Source organism: Coregonus lavaretus (assembly GCF_964263955.1).
Source record: "Coregonus lavaretus genome assembly, chromosome: 28".
Taxonomy (NCBI): Eukaryota; Metazoa; Chordata; class Actinopteri; order Salmoniformes; family Salmonidae; genus Coregonus; species Coregonus lavaretus.
Window position 1 is genome coordinate 403193 of NC_140015.1, and position 17917 is coordinate 421109.

Here is a 17917-nt window from a genome sequence, read left to right on the forward strand (position 1 = left end):
TTACGTAGCTGTGATTAGATATAAGTGTCATGCTCTACAGAACTACAGAGAGCGAGTAGTGTCTGTAAAACATGAACATTGTCCCATTTGACCTACGTTGACGCCTGACATACTGTATTAATTCCTCAAACACTTTCTTAGCTATCAGTTCTACACAAATACAGTGGTATCACATTCTTTATCTACAATAGCAACACAAGTTTGCTGTATCCAATCAATGAAATAGAAGGCATAAAGTCTTGTCAATGTCCGTATCGTTTGCTGCAAATCATAAATTGCTTAATCCCAGGAGCCTGGGAATATTTTGGCAAGAAAAACAAACTTCAATTGAAAGAGACCAGAAGTGAAACCAAAATGTCAAGCTGACACCCAAGAATGGTGAAACACAGACTCTGAAAAAGATGGGATTACCAACATATCTACAGTACCCCCGTGCTTCATGAATATTGATCTTTATTATTATTGTAAATCAGACGTAACTCTCAAAGTTCTCTGGCCCTCTTTGGAAGCGTGGCCTGGGCAGAGGCGGGATGTGTTCCACTGGTTACACTCAAGTTAAAAATACATGTCATCCACGCAATCATCTCAAAGAGAACTTTCATAGGTCTGCAATAAAATGGTGATTATCTCACAGGATCTCTTCAAGGTGAAGCTACCGCTGAGACTTGAAGTAGCATAAATTGGTTATCATCATAATTGAGAAACGTGTAAATGGGAGAAATGCACCACAGACTTTAATAGTTGGGGTGGGTTTTATGGGATTCACTGGCATAATCATGAGCTAATGGATGCTAAATGAATTTTAAAAAACAATGAGTAATAATACTTAATATAAAAAAGAAATGTTGATAATGCGTAGTATTTTTCGGTAAAAACCAACGAATTTGGTAGCAAATAATGAGGTTAAGAGCAAAAACGGAAAAGGAAGGACAAAAACTATGACAAAGATACACACTCACATTCTCACATAGAAACCATACACTCTCAGGTACACATATAGACACTTCCTGGATGAAGGATGACAGTTTCCTGTGTGGAAGGACTCGGTGATGTGGCACGCTGTGATTGGCCGTGGGGGGACTGAAGGTCAAATAATGGTTGATTGAACATTGCCCCATATCCCTCTCGTCCATCCATCTCTCTTTCTCCCTCCCTCTGTCTAGTCTTCTCCTGCTTTCATTCCTCTGACAGATCCCTCATTCCGCATCTGAAAAAAGCAGAGGATAAACCATACATTATATCCCTGCAATGTAAAAATGCATCCAAATCACAAATTTTCCAGACATTCCACGAGAGCAACATCATTTTTGTTAAAATATGATTTTAAGCCTTAGCAAAACACATTAAGTGTATATTCTTATATGACAACTGCTGCAATAGCTTATACAGTATGTGCCGAGCGGCTAGGGTCAACTTGTCGTATCTGGTGTGTCGTGTGATCTTAGGCATGCTCCCACTAATTCCCCTATTTTCTCTCTCCGTCTAACCCTTCCCGGAGGGTCTGAGACCCTAGGACCGCGGCTGAGGACACCCTGGCACGATTATTGCTGGCTGTGCCTTTCTCCAGTCCACCTGATCGTGCTGCTGATCTGACAGCAGCTGTGGACTGCCTGGCCTGACTACACTAGACATGCTCGTAAGATAGCCTTGGCTTGGAAAGGTTTTTTCGCCTGGTCACATACAGCTGATGTGTTGTGCATTGAAGTCCACAAGTGAAGGAAAGAGAAGGAATACAACGTGGCTGTTATGAGAGTGAACTCTGTTTACACGTGATCAGGGGTGTATTCATTCCGCCGATTCTGTTGAAAAACGTTTCTTAAAAAGGAACAAAATGCGGATAAACATAGCTGAATTTGTCGAACTCGACCTGTTTATACCTACATTGTAAACTTTGATTCATAGGCTAGGTTGTAGCAACCTCATGATGGGTATAGGGAAAATGTGAGTATCATATAGTAGCCTAAACCTATCGCTGTTAAGTTGAACTTGGTGAATGGAATTTGAATGAGAGTCATCCAATATGCTGTAATAGAAATAAGGCCATGGTCATGAAAAAAAATGTGTCCTCCCTCATCTTTAAACGGCACCTACCGCCACTGTGGTAGACATAGGCCCTACGCGCACTGCACACACACAGAAGGGGTATTCCCGTGCCGTTGTTGCCTCTTTGGAAAGTTGGTTTATTTTTGGTCAATTGCACATTACTGTTTGAATAAAGCTAATTGTGAACCAAAAACTAACGTGACCAGGCTAAAAAAAAAATATCACTGGCACCCTTGAGACCAATAAAAAATGTTGTGTCGCACTGCCAAGTCAAACAGTCGCAAATGTGACTGTTTGGTCGCAGTATCAAACCCTGATGTTTGACATTTGCCAGCAAGAGCTTCCCTCTCGGGTTAAAGCAACAACTAAAAAATCAAATGACTGGTTTGTATTAACCTTGGACTGCCTCTCCGACCTCAATGTTGCAATTTACAAATGTGATTGTCCTTGTAACAGAGTGAACAGTGTCCTAACAAGACAGCAACTTTTCTGAGCAAGGAAAAATCATGCATCAGCATCATTATTATGTTAAGTGCATTCATAAAGTATTCAGACCCCTTGACTTTTTCCACATTTTGTTGATTGGTGGAGTGCTGCAGAGATGGTTATCCTTCTGGAAGGTTCTCCCATCTCCACAGAGTGACCATCGGGTTCTTAGTCACCTCCATGACCAAGGCCCTTCTCCCCCGATTGCTGTTTGGCTGGGCAGCCAACTCTAGGAAGAGTCTTGGTGGTTCCAAACTTCTTCCATTTAAGAATGATGGAGGCCACTGTGTACTTGGGGACCTTCAATGCTGCAGACATGTTTTCGTACCCTTCCCCAGATCTGTGCCTTGACACAATCCTATCTCGGAGCTCTAAGGACAATTCCTTCAACCTCATGGCTTGGTTTTTACTCTGACAGGTGTGTGCCTTCCCAAATCATGTCCAATCAATTGAATTCACCACAGGTGGACTCCAATCATGTTGTAAAAAACATCTCAAGGATGATCAATGGAAACAGTTTACCTAGTTAGCAACATTTCCCATGTTAAGTTAACTGTAGCCATTCTAACAAGTTTAAAAATGGGGCACTCAGATTGGTATATCAATTTTCTTTACTTTTAAATTATGATACAGTGAGGGAAAAAAGTATTTGATCCCCTGCTGATTTTGTACGTTTGCCCACTGACAATGAAATGATCCGTCTATAATTTTAATGGTAGGTTTATTTGAACAGTGAGAGACAGAATAACAACAAAAAAATCCAGAAAAACACATGTCCTTGTTATACATTTATTTGCATTTTAATGAGGGAAATAAGTATTTGACCCCTCTGCAAAACATGACTTAGTACTTGGTGGCAATCACAGAGGTCAGACGTTTCTTGTAGTTGGCCACCAGGTTTGCACACATCTCAGGAGGGATTTTGTCCCACTCCTCTTTGCAGATCTTCTCCAAGTCATTAAGGTTTCGAGGCTGACATTTGGCAACTCGAACCTTCAGCTCCATCCACAGATTTTCTATGGGATTAAGGTCTGGAGACTGGCTAGGCCACTCCAGGACCTTAATGTGCTTCTTCTTGAGCCACTCCTTTGTTGCCTTGGCCGTGTGTTTTGGGTCATTGTCATGCTGGAATACCCATCCACGACCCATTTTCAATGCCCTGGCTGAGGGAAGGAGGTTCTCACCCAAGATTTGACGGTACGTGGCCCCGTCCATCGTCCCTTTGATGCAGTGAAGTTGTCCTGTCCCCTTAGCAGAAAAACACCCCCAAAGCATAATGTTTCCACCTCCATGTTTGACAGTGGGGATGGTGTTCTTGGGGTCATTCCTCCTCCTCCAAACACGGCGAGTTGAGTTGATGCCAAAGAGCTCAAATTTGGTGTCATCTGACCACAACACTTTCACCCAGTTCTCCTCTGAATCATTCAGGTGTTCATTGGCAAACTTCAGACGGGCATTTATATGTGCTTTCTTGAGCAGGGGGACCTTGCGGGCGCTGCAGGATTTCAGTCCTTCACGGCATGGTGTGTTACCAATTGTTTTCTTGGTGACTATGGTCCCAGCTGCCTTGAGATCATTGACAAGATCATCCCATGTAGTTCTGGGCTGATTCCTCACCGTTCTCATGATCATTGCAACTCCACAAGGTGAGATCTTGCATGGAGCCCCAGGCCGAGGGAGATTGACAGTTATTTTGTGTTTCTTCCATTTGTGAATAATCGCACCAACTGTTGTCACCTTCTCACCAAGCTGCTTGGCGATGGTCTTGTAGCCCATTCCAGCCTTGTGTAGGTCTACAATCTTGTCCCTGACATCCTTGGAGAGCTCTTTGGTCTTGGCCATGGTGGAGAGTTTGGAATCTGATTGATTGATTGCTTCTGTGGACAGGTGTCTTTTATACAGGTAACAAACTGAGATTAGGAGCACTCCCTTTAAGAGTGTGTACCTAATCTCAGCTCGTTACCTGTTTAAAAGACACCTGGGAGCCAGAAATCTTTCTGATTGAGAGGGGGTCAAATACTTATTTCCCTCATTAAAATGCAAATCAATTTATAACATTTTTGACATGCGTTTTTCTGGATTTCTTTGTTATTCTGTCTCTCACTGTTAAAATAAACCTACCATTAAAATTATAGACTGATCATTTCCCCTTTACCCCAACAAACATTGAGCTTTATATCTGGTTGAAAAGAGGAGATTCTAAGCTATAACTTGCGTATCAACAAATTTGAGCGCAGTATAGTTAGTTACAACAGAGATATCCCTGATCAGCTGTTTAGAGAAAATCAGCCCTGAAGTTTGTCGTTTGTTTTCAGTGCGGTGCATTTGCATTCTGCATGTCGCAACGCATGTGCTACTGTAGAAGACATTATGTCTGTTATTTGGTGTAACTTGTAGCTTGCTTGCTACTCATTTAAAAAGGTTGACAAGACAACATACTAATCGAGCTGGTTAATGTGTTTCTGGGTGAGCTGGCAAGCAAAACAGCTAGTTAGCTACACTATATATACAAAAAGTATGTGGACACCCCTTCAAATTAGTGAATTTGGCTATTTCAGCCACACCCGTTGCTGACAAGTGTATAAAATCGAGCACACAGCCATGCAAATCGCCATAGACAAACATTGGCAGTAGAATGACCTTACTGAAGAGCTCAGTGACTTTCAACGTGGCACCGTCCTAGGATGCCACCTTTTCAACAAGTCAGTTCGTAAAATCTATGCCCTGCTAAAGCTGCCCCAGTCAACTGCAAGTGCTGTTATTGTGAAGTGGAAACGTGTAGGAGCAACAAAGGCTCAGCTGCGACTAGGAACAACAACGGCTCAGCCGCAAAGTGGTAGGCCACACAAGCTCACAGAACAGGACCGCCGAGTGCTGAAGCGTGTAGGGAGTAAAAATCGTCTGTCCTCGCTTGCAACACTCACTAACAAGTTCCAAGCTGCCTCTGGAAGCAACGTCAAGTCCAGAACTGTTTCCATTGAAATGGGTTTCCATTGCCGAGCAGCAGCACACAAGCCTAAAATCACCATGCGCAATGCCAAGCGTCGGCTGGAGTGGTGTAAAGCGCGCCGCCATTGGATTCCGGAGCAGTGGAAACGCGTTGTCTGGAGTGATGAATCACGCTTCCCCATCTGGCAGGCCGAATCTGGGTTTGGCAGATGCCAGAAGAACACTACCTGCCCCAATTCATAGTGCCAACTGTAAAGTTTGGAGGAGGAATAATGGCCTTGGGCTGTTTTTCATGGTTCGGGCTAGACCCCTAAGTTCCAGTGAAGGGAAAACAACGCTACAGCATACATTGACATTCTAGACGATGCTTCCAACTTTGTGGCAACAGTTTGGGGAAGGCCCTTTCTTATTTCAGCATGACAATGCCCCCATTCACAAAGCGAGGTCATACAGAAATAGTTTGCTGAGATCGGTGTGGAAGAACTTGACTGGCCTGCACAGAGCCCTGACCGCAACCCCATCGAAAACCTTTGGGATTAATTGGAATGCCCACTGCAAGCCAAGCCTTTCTCCTTCTGAGGCAAGGGGGAATGTTTTACTAGCACACCACAGGTTCCTGCCCGGGTCCTGCCTCCATTTGGAGCCATTTCCTTCGCAGTCGTGTGATTCGCTAAAATGAAATGATGATTAAAATACTTTACTCAGTAAGGTCACACAATAGAATTCTATGGTCTAAGGCCAACTTTTAATGGTTGATATCCCAGGCTTTGGAGCGGTTTCTGTTTTCTTCCTACAAATTTGGCTAGCTTTTGAACGGTTGGCGGCATCAGCTATTATGACACCATTCCTGAAAGCTAAGACTCTCAGGAACACGTACAGGATACGTTAGAAGGGAATGTGACGAAACCACAATTGAAAGCAATGCAGATATTTTCTACACACACACAATTATTACCCGATTATCTTCCCTGATGTTTTCCTGAACTTTCCAATGCATTTCAGTCACTCTGTGAAGCAAGTATAAATTGTTGCCTTTTCCATATTCCAATCCTTCGACATATTTTCGTATTAGCCTTTATAAACAGAAACTTGGTTGCAGTTTCTATCTGTGCTAGAATGGTTAAAAGGGCCATAAAATGGGGAAAAAATATTAGATAGCGGTATGGCCCAGAATTTCCACAACCTGAACTGGTGTAACCTACTCATTCAAGGGTTTTTCTTTATTTTTACTATTTTCTACATTGTAGAATAATAGTGCAGACATGAAAACTATGAAATAACACATATGGAATCATGTAGTAACCAAAACAAGTGTTAAACAAATCAAATTATATTATATATTTGAGATTCTTCAAATAGCCACCCTTTGCCTTGATGACAGCTTTGCACACTCTTGGCATTTCATTCCAAGAAAAACCCTGGAATGAGTAGGCGTGTCCAAACTTTTGACTGGTAGTGTATGTAGAAGCCCCTTTTCTGGCCTGCAATTTCTTCTCACCCCAAAACATCTGTGTGGCCCTCGGTTGTATTTCGAAATCCCAATGTGGCCATCAAGCCAGAGAGTTTGCCCACCCCTGATATAGCCTCAAAACATTGTTGAAACTATAATTTTTATGTCATGGATGGTCAGTCCTTGCATCCCATAGCTAATTTGAGAGTGGTTACATTTCTCTAGCCAAAACAGTGGCGGGTGACCGCTTTGTTTAAACTGCAGATTTAATTACTCTGTCAAGTGACAAATGAAGTAATTAACTTCAAGTAAGTAGACCACAGAACCTACTTCATTGAGTTGGTTCCATTTCTCTCATCACTGTCACTGTAACAGCTGGCAGCTCACATGTGCTCCGGTCAGTTGTTGCATTATGGGAGTTGTGGTTTCAGGTAGTTATTTTCCAGTACTTTGTAAATGTAATGTTTAGCTTATATAAATGAACAAAAATATAAAACGCAACATGTAAAGTGTTGGCTACATGTTAAATGAGCTGATATAAAATAAATGTGAAAACATGATCTTATGTGAAATAAATGCGACACATGGGGATGCAAATATGAAACTACATGTGACAACATGATCTCATGTGAAGTGTTTGCAAATTATTTCCTATGTGAACTTTCCCATGTGAAGTGTTCCAAAAACACGTTTTCACATGTAGTTTCATGTTATCACATGTTGCTTCGTCCGGGTTTGGCCGTCATTGTAAATAAGAATTTGTTCTTAACTGACTTGCCTAGTTAAATAAAGGTTAAAAGATACAAAATAAAATATTGCTCCACACCACCACAAGGGTGAGTTAGAGCGCTGATTATGCTTTTGGGTCCGAAGGCGCTACTGTGTCTCTACCTGAATGAATGCTGACAATGACTAGGCGATATAAACCAAATAGAAACTGATAATTGTGCACGACTTCAAAATTGAATTTGAATTAGCTGAATGCTGAGGATGAAGAAGAGGGTGATTGAATTTAGAACAATAGTGTAAGAATTGCTATTCCTCTGTCTTGTATGGACACATGAAAAAACACTTTTTTTGTTTCTACTTGGTCAGAGGAAGCTGTAACTGGACTGTAGCGTATTACTTACTAAAACGGTTGTTACACTAAGGTTTTAATTCTAAGTGAAACTAAAATGTTCTGTTATATTCCATGATATTCTTAAAATATATGTTGACTGAATATAAGCAGCAAGTGATGTCTGCAAAATAAACAAGTTGATGGCGCAGTCATATAGAGTGCCTTCAGAAAGTATTCAGACCCATTGTCTTTTTGCCGCATTGAAGGTCCCCAAGAACACAGTGGCCTCCATCACCCTTAAATGGAAGAAGTTTGGAACCACCAAGACTCTTCCTAGAGCTGGCCGCCCGGCCAAACTGAGCAATCGGGGGAGAAGGGCCTTGGTCAGGGAGGTGACTAAGAACCCGATGGTCACTCTGACAGAGCTCTAGAGTTCATCTGTGGAGATGGGAGAACCTTCCAGAAGGACAACCATCTCTGCAGCACTCCACCAATCAGGCCTTTATGGTAGAGTAGCCAGACGGAAGCCACTCTTCAGTAAAAGGCACATGACTGCCCGCTTGGAGTTTGCCAACAGGCACCTAAAGACTCTCAGACCATGAGAAACAAGATTCTCTGGTCTGATGAAACCAAGATTGAACTTGTTGGCCTGAATGCCAACTGTCACGTCTGGAGGAAACCTGGCACCATCCCTACGGTGAAGCGTGATAGTGGCAGCATCATGCTGTGGGGATGTTTTTCAGCGGCAGGGACTGGGATTGAGGCAGATGAAAGGAGCAATGTACAGAGAGATCCTTAATGAAAACCTGCTCCAGAGCGCTCAGGACCTCCGACTGGGGCGAAGGTTCACCTTCCAACAGGACAACGACCCTTAGCACATAGCCAAGACAACGCAGTGGCTTCGGGACAAGTCTCTGAATGTCCTTGAGTGGCCCAGCCAGAGCCCGGACTTAAACCTGATCTAACATCTCTGGAGAGACCTGAAAATAGCTGTGTAGAGAGGAATGGGAGAAACTCCCCAAATACAGGTGTGCCAAGCTTGTAGCATCATACCCAAGAAGACTTGAGGCTGTAATCGCTGCCAAAGGTGCTTCAACAAAGTACTGAGTAAACGATCTGAATTCGTATGTAAATGTGATATCAGTTTTTATTTTTTTATAAACTTGAAAAAATATCTAAAAACCTGTTTTTGCTTTCTCATTATGGGGTATCGTGTGTAGATTGATGAGGGAAAAACAACATTTTAGAATAAGGCTGTTACGTAACAAAATGTGAAAAAGTTGGCCAATATTCATTCAATATCTGGGTTTGTGAATGCGTACCTGGTCCAGCTCTCTACGTGTCTCCTCCTCCATCCGGCGGATGTCATCCATAGTCAGGTTCACCCAACGGTCTAGCCAGCAGAAGAGCTGCCGATGGAAGTTCGTGAAGAGGCGCTTCTCTTGCTGCTCCAGGAGGGGGAGGGATGGAGGGCAGAAGAGGGGATATGAGAGTGTGGTGAGAGAGAGAGATATATTCTTATGTAGCTCTTTTTCTAATTGTCATTGCACTGATCTGAAAGAAGTGACTAGGTAAAAACCAGCCTAATGACAACCTTCACCTTATTGTCTTCCCCTGCCAAGTTCTTTCCAATCAGTGCAGATGAAAGGGAGGATACAATGAGAGGATGTGTTTTTAAGCACTGCAGGGGTTCTCAACCTTGCTTACACAATTAGAATTCTCTTATTGACCAATACTAAATCTAGTAGTGCATGTTACAAATATATATATTTTCCAATCTGCTTTATATATTTTTTTTAAAGATCATGGGAATGTACTCCCACAAAGAGATCATGCAGGACAATTGATTTTTTGCCGGGATCTTTGAAGGCTTTCTCTCTGTGGGAGGGAACTGCAGTTTACAGCAGCTCAGAACCAGTTCAAGTGAAACTGAAAAAGTTCTTATACCAAATATAAAACCACACATTTAAATACATGTTGTTCTTGAAGAAAAACTGAATTATTCAAGCAAAAGTCTCGCTCCCCGACTAAATGGTGGGTAAATAGACTGGAGCAGTTATTCTGAAAATCCTAACGTGTCTTTCTATTGTGAACACGTGTTTTTCATTACTTTTTGACAGTTCATACAAATGTGAAAAGGCTCTGTGTTCACCTCAACAGTTTAATACTGTATCTTTATTATGATTGGGGTGTTATGCCCAAACCCAGCCAGAAGTTTGCTCTTAATCCAATTCTCAGACATTCAGCTGCAATAATCTTGCTCCATGTTATACCAGCACTGATGTACAGTGGGGAGAACAACTATTTGATACACTGCCGATTTTGCAGGTTTTCCTACTTACAAAGCATGTAGAGGTCTGTAATATTTATCATAGGTACACTTCAACTGTGAGAGACGGAATCTAAAACAAAAATCCAGAAAATCACATTGTATGATTTTTAAGTAATTAATTTGCATTTTATTGCATGACATAAGTATTTGATCACCTACCAACCAGTAAGAATTCCGTCTCTCACAGACCTGTTAGTTTTTCTTTAAGAAACCCTCCTGTTCTCCACTCATTACCTGTATTAACTGCACCTGTTTGAACTCGTTACCTGTATAAAAGACACCTGTCCACACACTCAATCAAACAGACTCCAACCTCTCCACAATGGCCAAGACCAGAGAGCTGTGTAAGGACATCAGGGATACAATTGTACACCTGCACAAGGCTGGGATGGGCTACAGGACAATAGGCAAGCAGCTTGGGGAGAAGGCAAAAACTGTTGGTGCAATTATTAGAAAATGGAAGAAGTTCAAGATGATGGTCAATCACCCTCGGTTTGGGGTCCATGCAAGATCTCACCTCGTGGGGCATCAATGATCATGAGGAAGGTGAGGGATCAGCCCAGAACTACACGGCAGGACCTGGTCAATGACCTGAAGAGAGCTGGGACCACAGTCTCAAAGAAAACCATTAGTAAAACACTACGCCGTCATGGATTAAAATCCTGCAGCGCACGCAAGGTCCCCCTGCTCAAGCCAGCGCATGTCCAGGCCCGTCTGAAGTCTGCCAATGACCATCTGGATGATCCAGAGGAGGAATGGGAGAAGGTCATGTGGTCTGATGAGACAAAAATAGAGCTTTTTGGTCTAAACTCCACTCGCCGTGTTTGGAGGAAGAAGAAGGATGAGTACAACCCCAAGAACACCATCCCAACCGTGAAGCATGGAGGTGGAAACATCATTCTTTGGGGATGCTTTTCTGCAAAGGGGACAGGACGACTGCACCGTATTGAGGGGAGGATGGATGGGGCCATGTATCGCGAGATCTTGGCCAACAACCTCCTTCCCTCAGTAAGAGCATTGAAGATGGGTCGTGGCTGGGTCTTCCAGCATGACAACGACCTGAAACACACAGCCAGGGCAACTAAGGAGTGGCTCCGTAAGAAGCATCTCAAGGTCCTGGATTGGCCTAGCCAGTCTCCAGACCTGAACCCAATAGACAATCTTTGGAGGGAGCTGATAGTCCGTATTGCCCAGCGACAGCCCCGAAACCTGAAGGATCTGGAGAAGATCTGTATGGAGGAGTGGGCCAAAATCCCTGCTGCAGTGTGTGCAAACCTGGTCAAGACCTACAGGAAACGTATGATCTCTGTAATTGCAAACAAAGGTTTCTGTACCAAATATTAACTTCTGCTTTTCTGATGTATCAAATACTTATGTCATGCAATAAAATGCAAATTAATTACTTAAAAATCATACAATGTGATTTTCTGGATTTTTGTTTTAGATTCCGTCTCTCACAGTTGAAGTGTACCTATGATAAATATTACAGACCTCTACATGCTTTGTAAGTAGGAAAACCTGCAAAATCGGCAGTGTATCAAATACTTCTTCTCCCCACTGTATGTGCCGTTTGGAATGTTGAGTGAAATACAGTTGAAATTCTGTTATCACATAAATTGTGTGAATTTGAACAATTTAACCCATTAACAAATTTGGGAATGAGTTTCAAAATCAAATCAAATTTTATTGGCCACATGCGCCGAATACAACAGGTGCAGACATTACAGTAAAATGCTTACTTACAGCCCTTAACCAACAGTGCATTTATTTTTTATAAAAAAGTAAAATAAAACAACAAAAAAGAGCAGAAGTAAAATAAAATAACAGTAGGGAGGCTATATATACAGGGGGGTACCGGTGCAGAGTCAATGTGCGGGGTCACCGGCTAGTTGAGGTAGTTGAAGTAATATGTACATGTGGGTAGAGTTAAAGTGACTATGCATAAATAATTAACAGAGTAGCAGCAGCGTAAAATGATGGGGTGGGGGGGCAGTGCAAATAGTCCGGGTAGCCTATGATTAGCTGTTCAGGAGTCTTATGGCTTGGGGGTAGAAGCTGTTGAGAAGTCTTTTGGACCTAGACTTGGCACTCCAGTACCGCTTGCCGTGCGGTAGCAGAGAGAACAGTCTATGACTAGAGCTGGAGTGGCTTGGCAACGCAAGATTCTTGCTGCGCAGCTCAAATTTAGCATGCATTACACAAACTATTCAACTTTGCCAACAACTTTTAATGGCGTTGCCAAGCCACATCAAAAGGTAAGAATCTGCAATAGATATTATATTCCTTCTCTTTGAGCCATGTAAATATTTTTCTTATTTTCTTATTGTCTGCTAAACCATTACAATTATAACTGGCTAAGAATGTGTTTGTTTCATATGATTGTGTTTTGCTTTTCATGTTCTGTGTTTGCGTTTCATGCAGTGTAATTTTATGTGTATAGTGTAATTATTGTTTATTGACTTGTTCTTGCACAGGGCTCATCTTCAAAAGAAACCGTGGTCTCAGCATGACTCCCTGGCTAAATAAAGGTTAAATATATACTCCCAGTGACCAACATCTTCAGTCACAATTTCCTTTTATTTCATGTAACGATTTTCATGATATTGATCAAACCATGGTTCAGATAGTGGCTAACATTAGTATTCAGCTAACTAGTACCTAACAGTCTATTATTTTCTTTAGCATGCTACCTAGCAATGTGTAATAAAAATAACACTATGATAACGTTACTGTACTAGGCTAATGAAGCCAAATAATACTAATAATAATAATAATACTAATAATAATATAATAATGAAGCTAATGTTGTTAGCTAGCTAGCAGTACCTGATATGTGCTATTGTTTTGTAATTGAGTTTACGGATGAGAAAATAAACCTTTTAATTGTCTGTCTATGCTTGTGAATTGTTGCATATTTGACGAGTGAAATATGTTTTAGTTGCATTATTCAACAGTGTAAAATGTTTTCCATTCAAAGTTGTTGGCAAAGTTGAATAGTTTGTTTAATGCATGCTAAATTTGAGCTGCGCAGCAAGAATCTTGATTTGCCAAGCCACATCAAAAGGTAAGAAAAGGTTGTAATGTCAATAGAAACGTTTAAAATCTGGGGACCTGTGAAGAAGACGGTACAGCAACAAGTCTAGTGAATGTAATGATGATCTTAACTCTTCTGAGCTCTTACCTTGTGAATAAAGTTCTCCACTCGTCCCTGCAGCCCCCACCAGCGGAAATGCACCGTTACAAGCTTATAGGCAGTCATATAGGGACAGTTACTGTTGTGGAGCTCCTTCTACACAGGTAAAGAGAGAGTGAATAGACACAAACAAGGGGAGGAATGAGAGGGGCAAAGGATACCCAGGTTTAACATGTGAATCACATTTCTATTCAAAGCTAGATTGGGGAAACAAATATGCTTATTTTACTTTGAAAATGTCACGCTGCTTTTATGATACATAAAATCTATGGTCCCATATGGTAAATTAAAGTGTGATTTCAGACATGCCTTCCATCCTGGTCCCAGGGGTCCTCTTCCAGTTTTCTCAGAATGGAAGATGGATGGGTCTTCCTCTGGCTTATAGTCCTACATATGAAAACAGAGAAAATGTATTTAATATGTATACATTTTATATACAGACTACAGTATCCATAGAATTAGGAATTAGACTACTAGAATGGACATGAACCTTCTTAAATGTTATAAAAAGTCAACAATTTTGGTCAGGGAGTTAGTCAACCATGGTTTGCCAGTGCTGTGATAAGATATTTGTGACAGACTGGCTTGATTCGGTCTTATGTAGTAAAATTGTAATATTATTATTATTTTTATTTTATTTTTTACATTGGATAAAAGTAGAGACTCAGAGCTAGATAATGGTATATCATACACTACAGTTGAGGAACAATGGGAAAGTAATTCTGCTTTGAAAGTTGATAAACTTTGAATGTTTTGGTACCTAAGGGAGAGCTCCTCTTACACCCATTCAGCATCGTTCACAGCCTCTTAAGCTTTAGCCCCACCCATCTCTTTAAGGGTTGATCTGAGCGTTCTGTCCTAACAACAGCTGTCAAGCACCCAAGCTAACTGGCTAACGTTGGCTAGCTACTTCCAGACACAAATGAGAGAACAGCTCACACTGACCATTTTACTTGCCCTAGCAGAGCTGGTTAGGCTGTTTTTATGTTATCCAGAGCGTTGGTGACTGCAACTGTGCTGCTTGCAACAATTTAATTACACTTTTTTGCCAACGTTTACTGACACCGGCCATATTCAATGGGTGTTGAGCATTCGTAAATTTGTCAGTTATTCTGCACTCTGGCACACTCAGACGAGAGTGCTCTGAAATCGGAGTAGATAGCCAGAGTGAATTCACCAGCTACGTCTATCAACAGCTGTCGTGTCGCAGTGACATCATGAACATTCTATTGAAATGGATACTTGCATAGTAAAGTATTTTGTTAAGACATGTGCTAGCTAGCTAAACAATGAACCATAATCCCAACTCATGACGTTACTACCCTGCATGAATCTGCAGGTAGCTAACCAACCAGGTTCAATGTTAGCTAGCTAACATTAGGCTATAACTAGCAAATCAAATGGCTCTGAGATACGAATAATATTACTACACAGATCATACGCGTAACGTTAGCTAGCTAACAGTACACTTTAACTTGAAATGAAAACGACTTTCTGACAAAATTAGAAACGTGTATTATCTGAAAATGTAGCTAGCTACACTATCTTACCCGTATACATGGCTGGACGCTTCTCCCTCTCTGTCACGGATGCCATGGTTGCCCTTAGTTTGAAGATGTAATCCGGAGACAGGTGTTTTCTCCATCGCCTTAGCTATCATACTCTAATTCCACTGATTTTAGAAGTCGGTCCTCCAGAAAGTGGAGAGCAACACTTACGCAGTTCTACTACGCGATAGATTTAAAAAAATAAAAGCTGCATTAGACAGGATTACCTACACATACTGACCAGCTCAAATAGACAGAAGCGTGTGTACTCCGTTTTACTCTATGGCCCCCACAAGCCCCACAGAACTCGTCTGAAGGTAACCCATTCAAATAAATGGAAGTATGGAGGTACTTTAGTGCAAACAAAAATAAGGGGTTATATATGTGTCCAAAAAATATATACAGTTGAAGTCGGAAGTTTACAAACACTCGTTTTTCAACCACAAATGTCTTGTTAACAAACTATAGTTTTGGCAAGTCAGTAAGGACATCTACTTTGTGCATAACACAAGTAATTTTTCCAACAATTGTTTAGACAGATTATTTCACTTATAATTCACTGTATCACAATTCCAGTGGGTCAGAAGTTTACATACACTCCGTTGACTGTGCCTTTAAACAGCTTGGAAAATTCCAGAAAATGATGTAATTGCTTTAGAAGCTTCTGATAGGCTAATTGATATAATTTGAGTCAATTGGAGGTGTACCTGTGGATGTATTTCAAGGTCTAACTTCAAACTCAGTGCCTCTTTGCTTGACATCATGGGAAAATCCAAAGAAATCAGCCAAGACCTCAGAAAAAAAAACTGTAGACCTCCACAAGTCTGGTTCATCCTTGGGAGAAATTTCCAAACACCTAAAGGTACCACGTTCATCTGTACAAACAATAGTACGCAAGTATAAACACCATGGGACCACGCAGCCGTCATCCCGCTCAGGAAGGAGACGCGTTCTGTCTCCTACAGATGAACGTACTTTGGTGCGAAAAGTGCAAATCAATCCCAGAACAGCAAAGGACCTTGTGAAGATGCTGGAGGAAACGGGTACAAAAGTATCTACAGTAAAACAAGTCCTATATCGACATAACCTGAAAGGCCGCTCAACAAGGAAGAAGCCACTGCTCCAAAACCTCCATAAAAAAGCCAGACTACGGTTTGCAACTGCACATGGGGACAAAGATTGTACTTTTTTGAGAAATGTCCTCTGGTCTGATGAAACAAAAATAAAACTGTTTGGCCATAATGACCATTATAATTATTATTTTCTTATTATTATTATTTATAATGACCATCGTTATGTTTGGAGGAAAAAGGGGGCAGCTTGCAAGCCGAAGAACACCATCCCAACCGTGAAGCACGGGGGTGGCAGCATCATGCTGTGGGGGTGCTTTGCTGCAGGAGGGACTGGTGCATTTCACAAAATAGATGGCATCCTGAGGAAGGAAAATTATGTGGATATATTGAAGCAACATCTCAAGACATCGGTCAGGAAGTTAAAGCTTGGCCGCAAATGGGTCTTCCAAATGGACAATGACCACAAGCATACTTCCAAAGTTGTGGCAAAATGGCTTAAGGACAACAAAGTCAAGGTATTGGAGTGGCCATCACAAAGCCTTGACCTCAATCATATAGAACATTTGTGGGCAGAACTGAAGCGTGTGCGAGCAAGGAGGCCTACAAACGTGACTCAGTTACACCAGCTCTGTCAGGAGGAATGGGCCAAAATTCACACAACTTATTGTGGGAAGCTTGTGGAAGGCTACCCGAAACGTTTGACCCAAGTTAAACTATTTAAAGGCAATGCTACCAAATACTAATTGGAGTGTATGTAAATTTCTGACCCACTAGGAATGTGATGAAAGAAATAAAAGCTGAAATAAAATCACTCTGTACTATTATTCTGACATTTCACATTCTTAAAATAAATTGGTGATCCTAACTGACCTAAAACAGGGAATTTTTACTAGGATTAAATGTCAGGAAATGTGAAAAACTGAGTTTAAATGTATTTGGCTAAGGTGTATGTAAACTTCCGACTGCAACAATAAAATGTTCTTTCTTATATCTCCTAGGACAGACACTTCAAAACCTTATGATTTATTTTTTCACTGTCTTTTTTGCCATTTATGAATGTGTTATTAAAAGCGTTTCTATGGACTATAGGACCAAATTCATTTTTTTCCAAATAATTGTTAATTATTTTTTGATACCTAAAATTCATGGTATTTGACTGTTATGGTGACCGTATTACCCCCACACTGGCGGTCACGAGTCATGATGGCAGTCAAATTCCACATGACCATTTAGTCACGGTAATTAGGCTTTTCCAAGCTCTGATGCTGCTGATGGTCATTAGTAGCCTACCAAACTTGCTAACTGCCTGGTACTCAGCACTATTGTCCCTCTAATCACTCTGACATCAATAGAAAATATGTTCGAAAATCTAATCAAAAACTTAATGAGAGCCCATGAGCTCATGTTGCACAACATTTTTATAGGCAATGCAATTGCGTGAGAAAACAGAGTGATGTCCTCTATTAAAAAGAGGATCCCATCAGCTTTCTATAGACTAGGCCTACTATATTTATTTCTCAACTTTCCTAATATTAAGCACATTGCTTCTCTTTACAACATGAGTATAGCCTACCTGACTGGCATGAAAATGAACCACAGGAAAAGCGTCCTCCATTCACTATTTAAGTGCATAGATGACAAGTATTTTTCCCCCTGCCCCTGTTGAGACAGGTGCATGATAACGGTCCATTCAAAATCAAAACAAATTTTACATATTATTTAGTAAAGACAAGATTAAATCAAGAACAGTCTGATGGGTGACAATATTAGCCTATCACTTGTGA

The 17917-nt window shown here is 41.3% G+C and overlaps 1 protein-coding gene across 1 annotated transcript in view; it reads right to left on the reverse strand.

Moving 5' to 3' along the window:
• Positions 1-436: 436 nt before the first annotated feature.
• Positions 437-17917, reverse strand: part of LOC311103730 (phosphatidylinositol transfer protein beta isoform-like) — a 47294-nt gene continuing 29813 nt past the window's right edge. Inside the window, exons 7-10 of the mRNA XM_084145348.1 lie at positions 13823-13900; positions 13502-13609; positions 9311-9433; positions 437-1207 (exon numbers count right to left, since the gene is read on the reverse strand). Coding sequence (XP_084001474.1) covers positions 1160-1207; positions 9311-9433; positions 13502-13609; positions 13823-13900 — 357 coding nt within the window. The 3' untranslated portion in view covers positions 437-1159. The remainder of the gene's footprint in view (positions 1208-9310; positions 9434-13501; positions 13610-13822; positions 13901-17917) is intronic.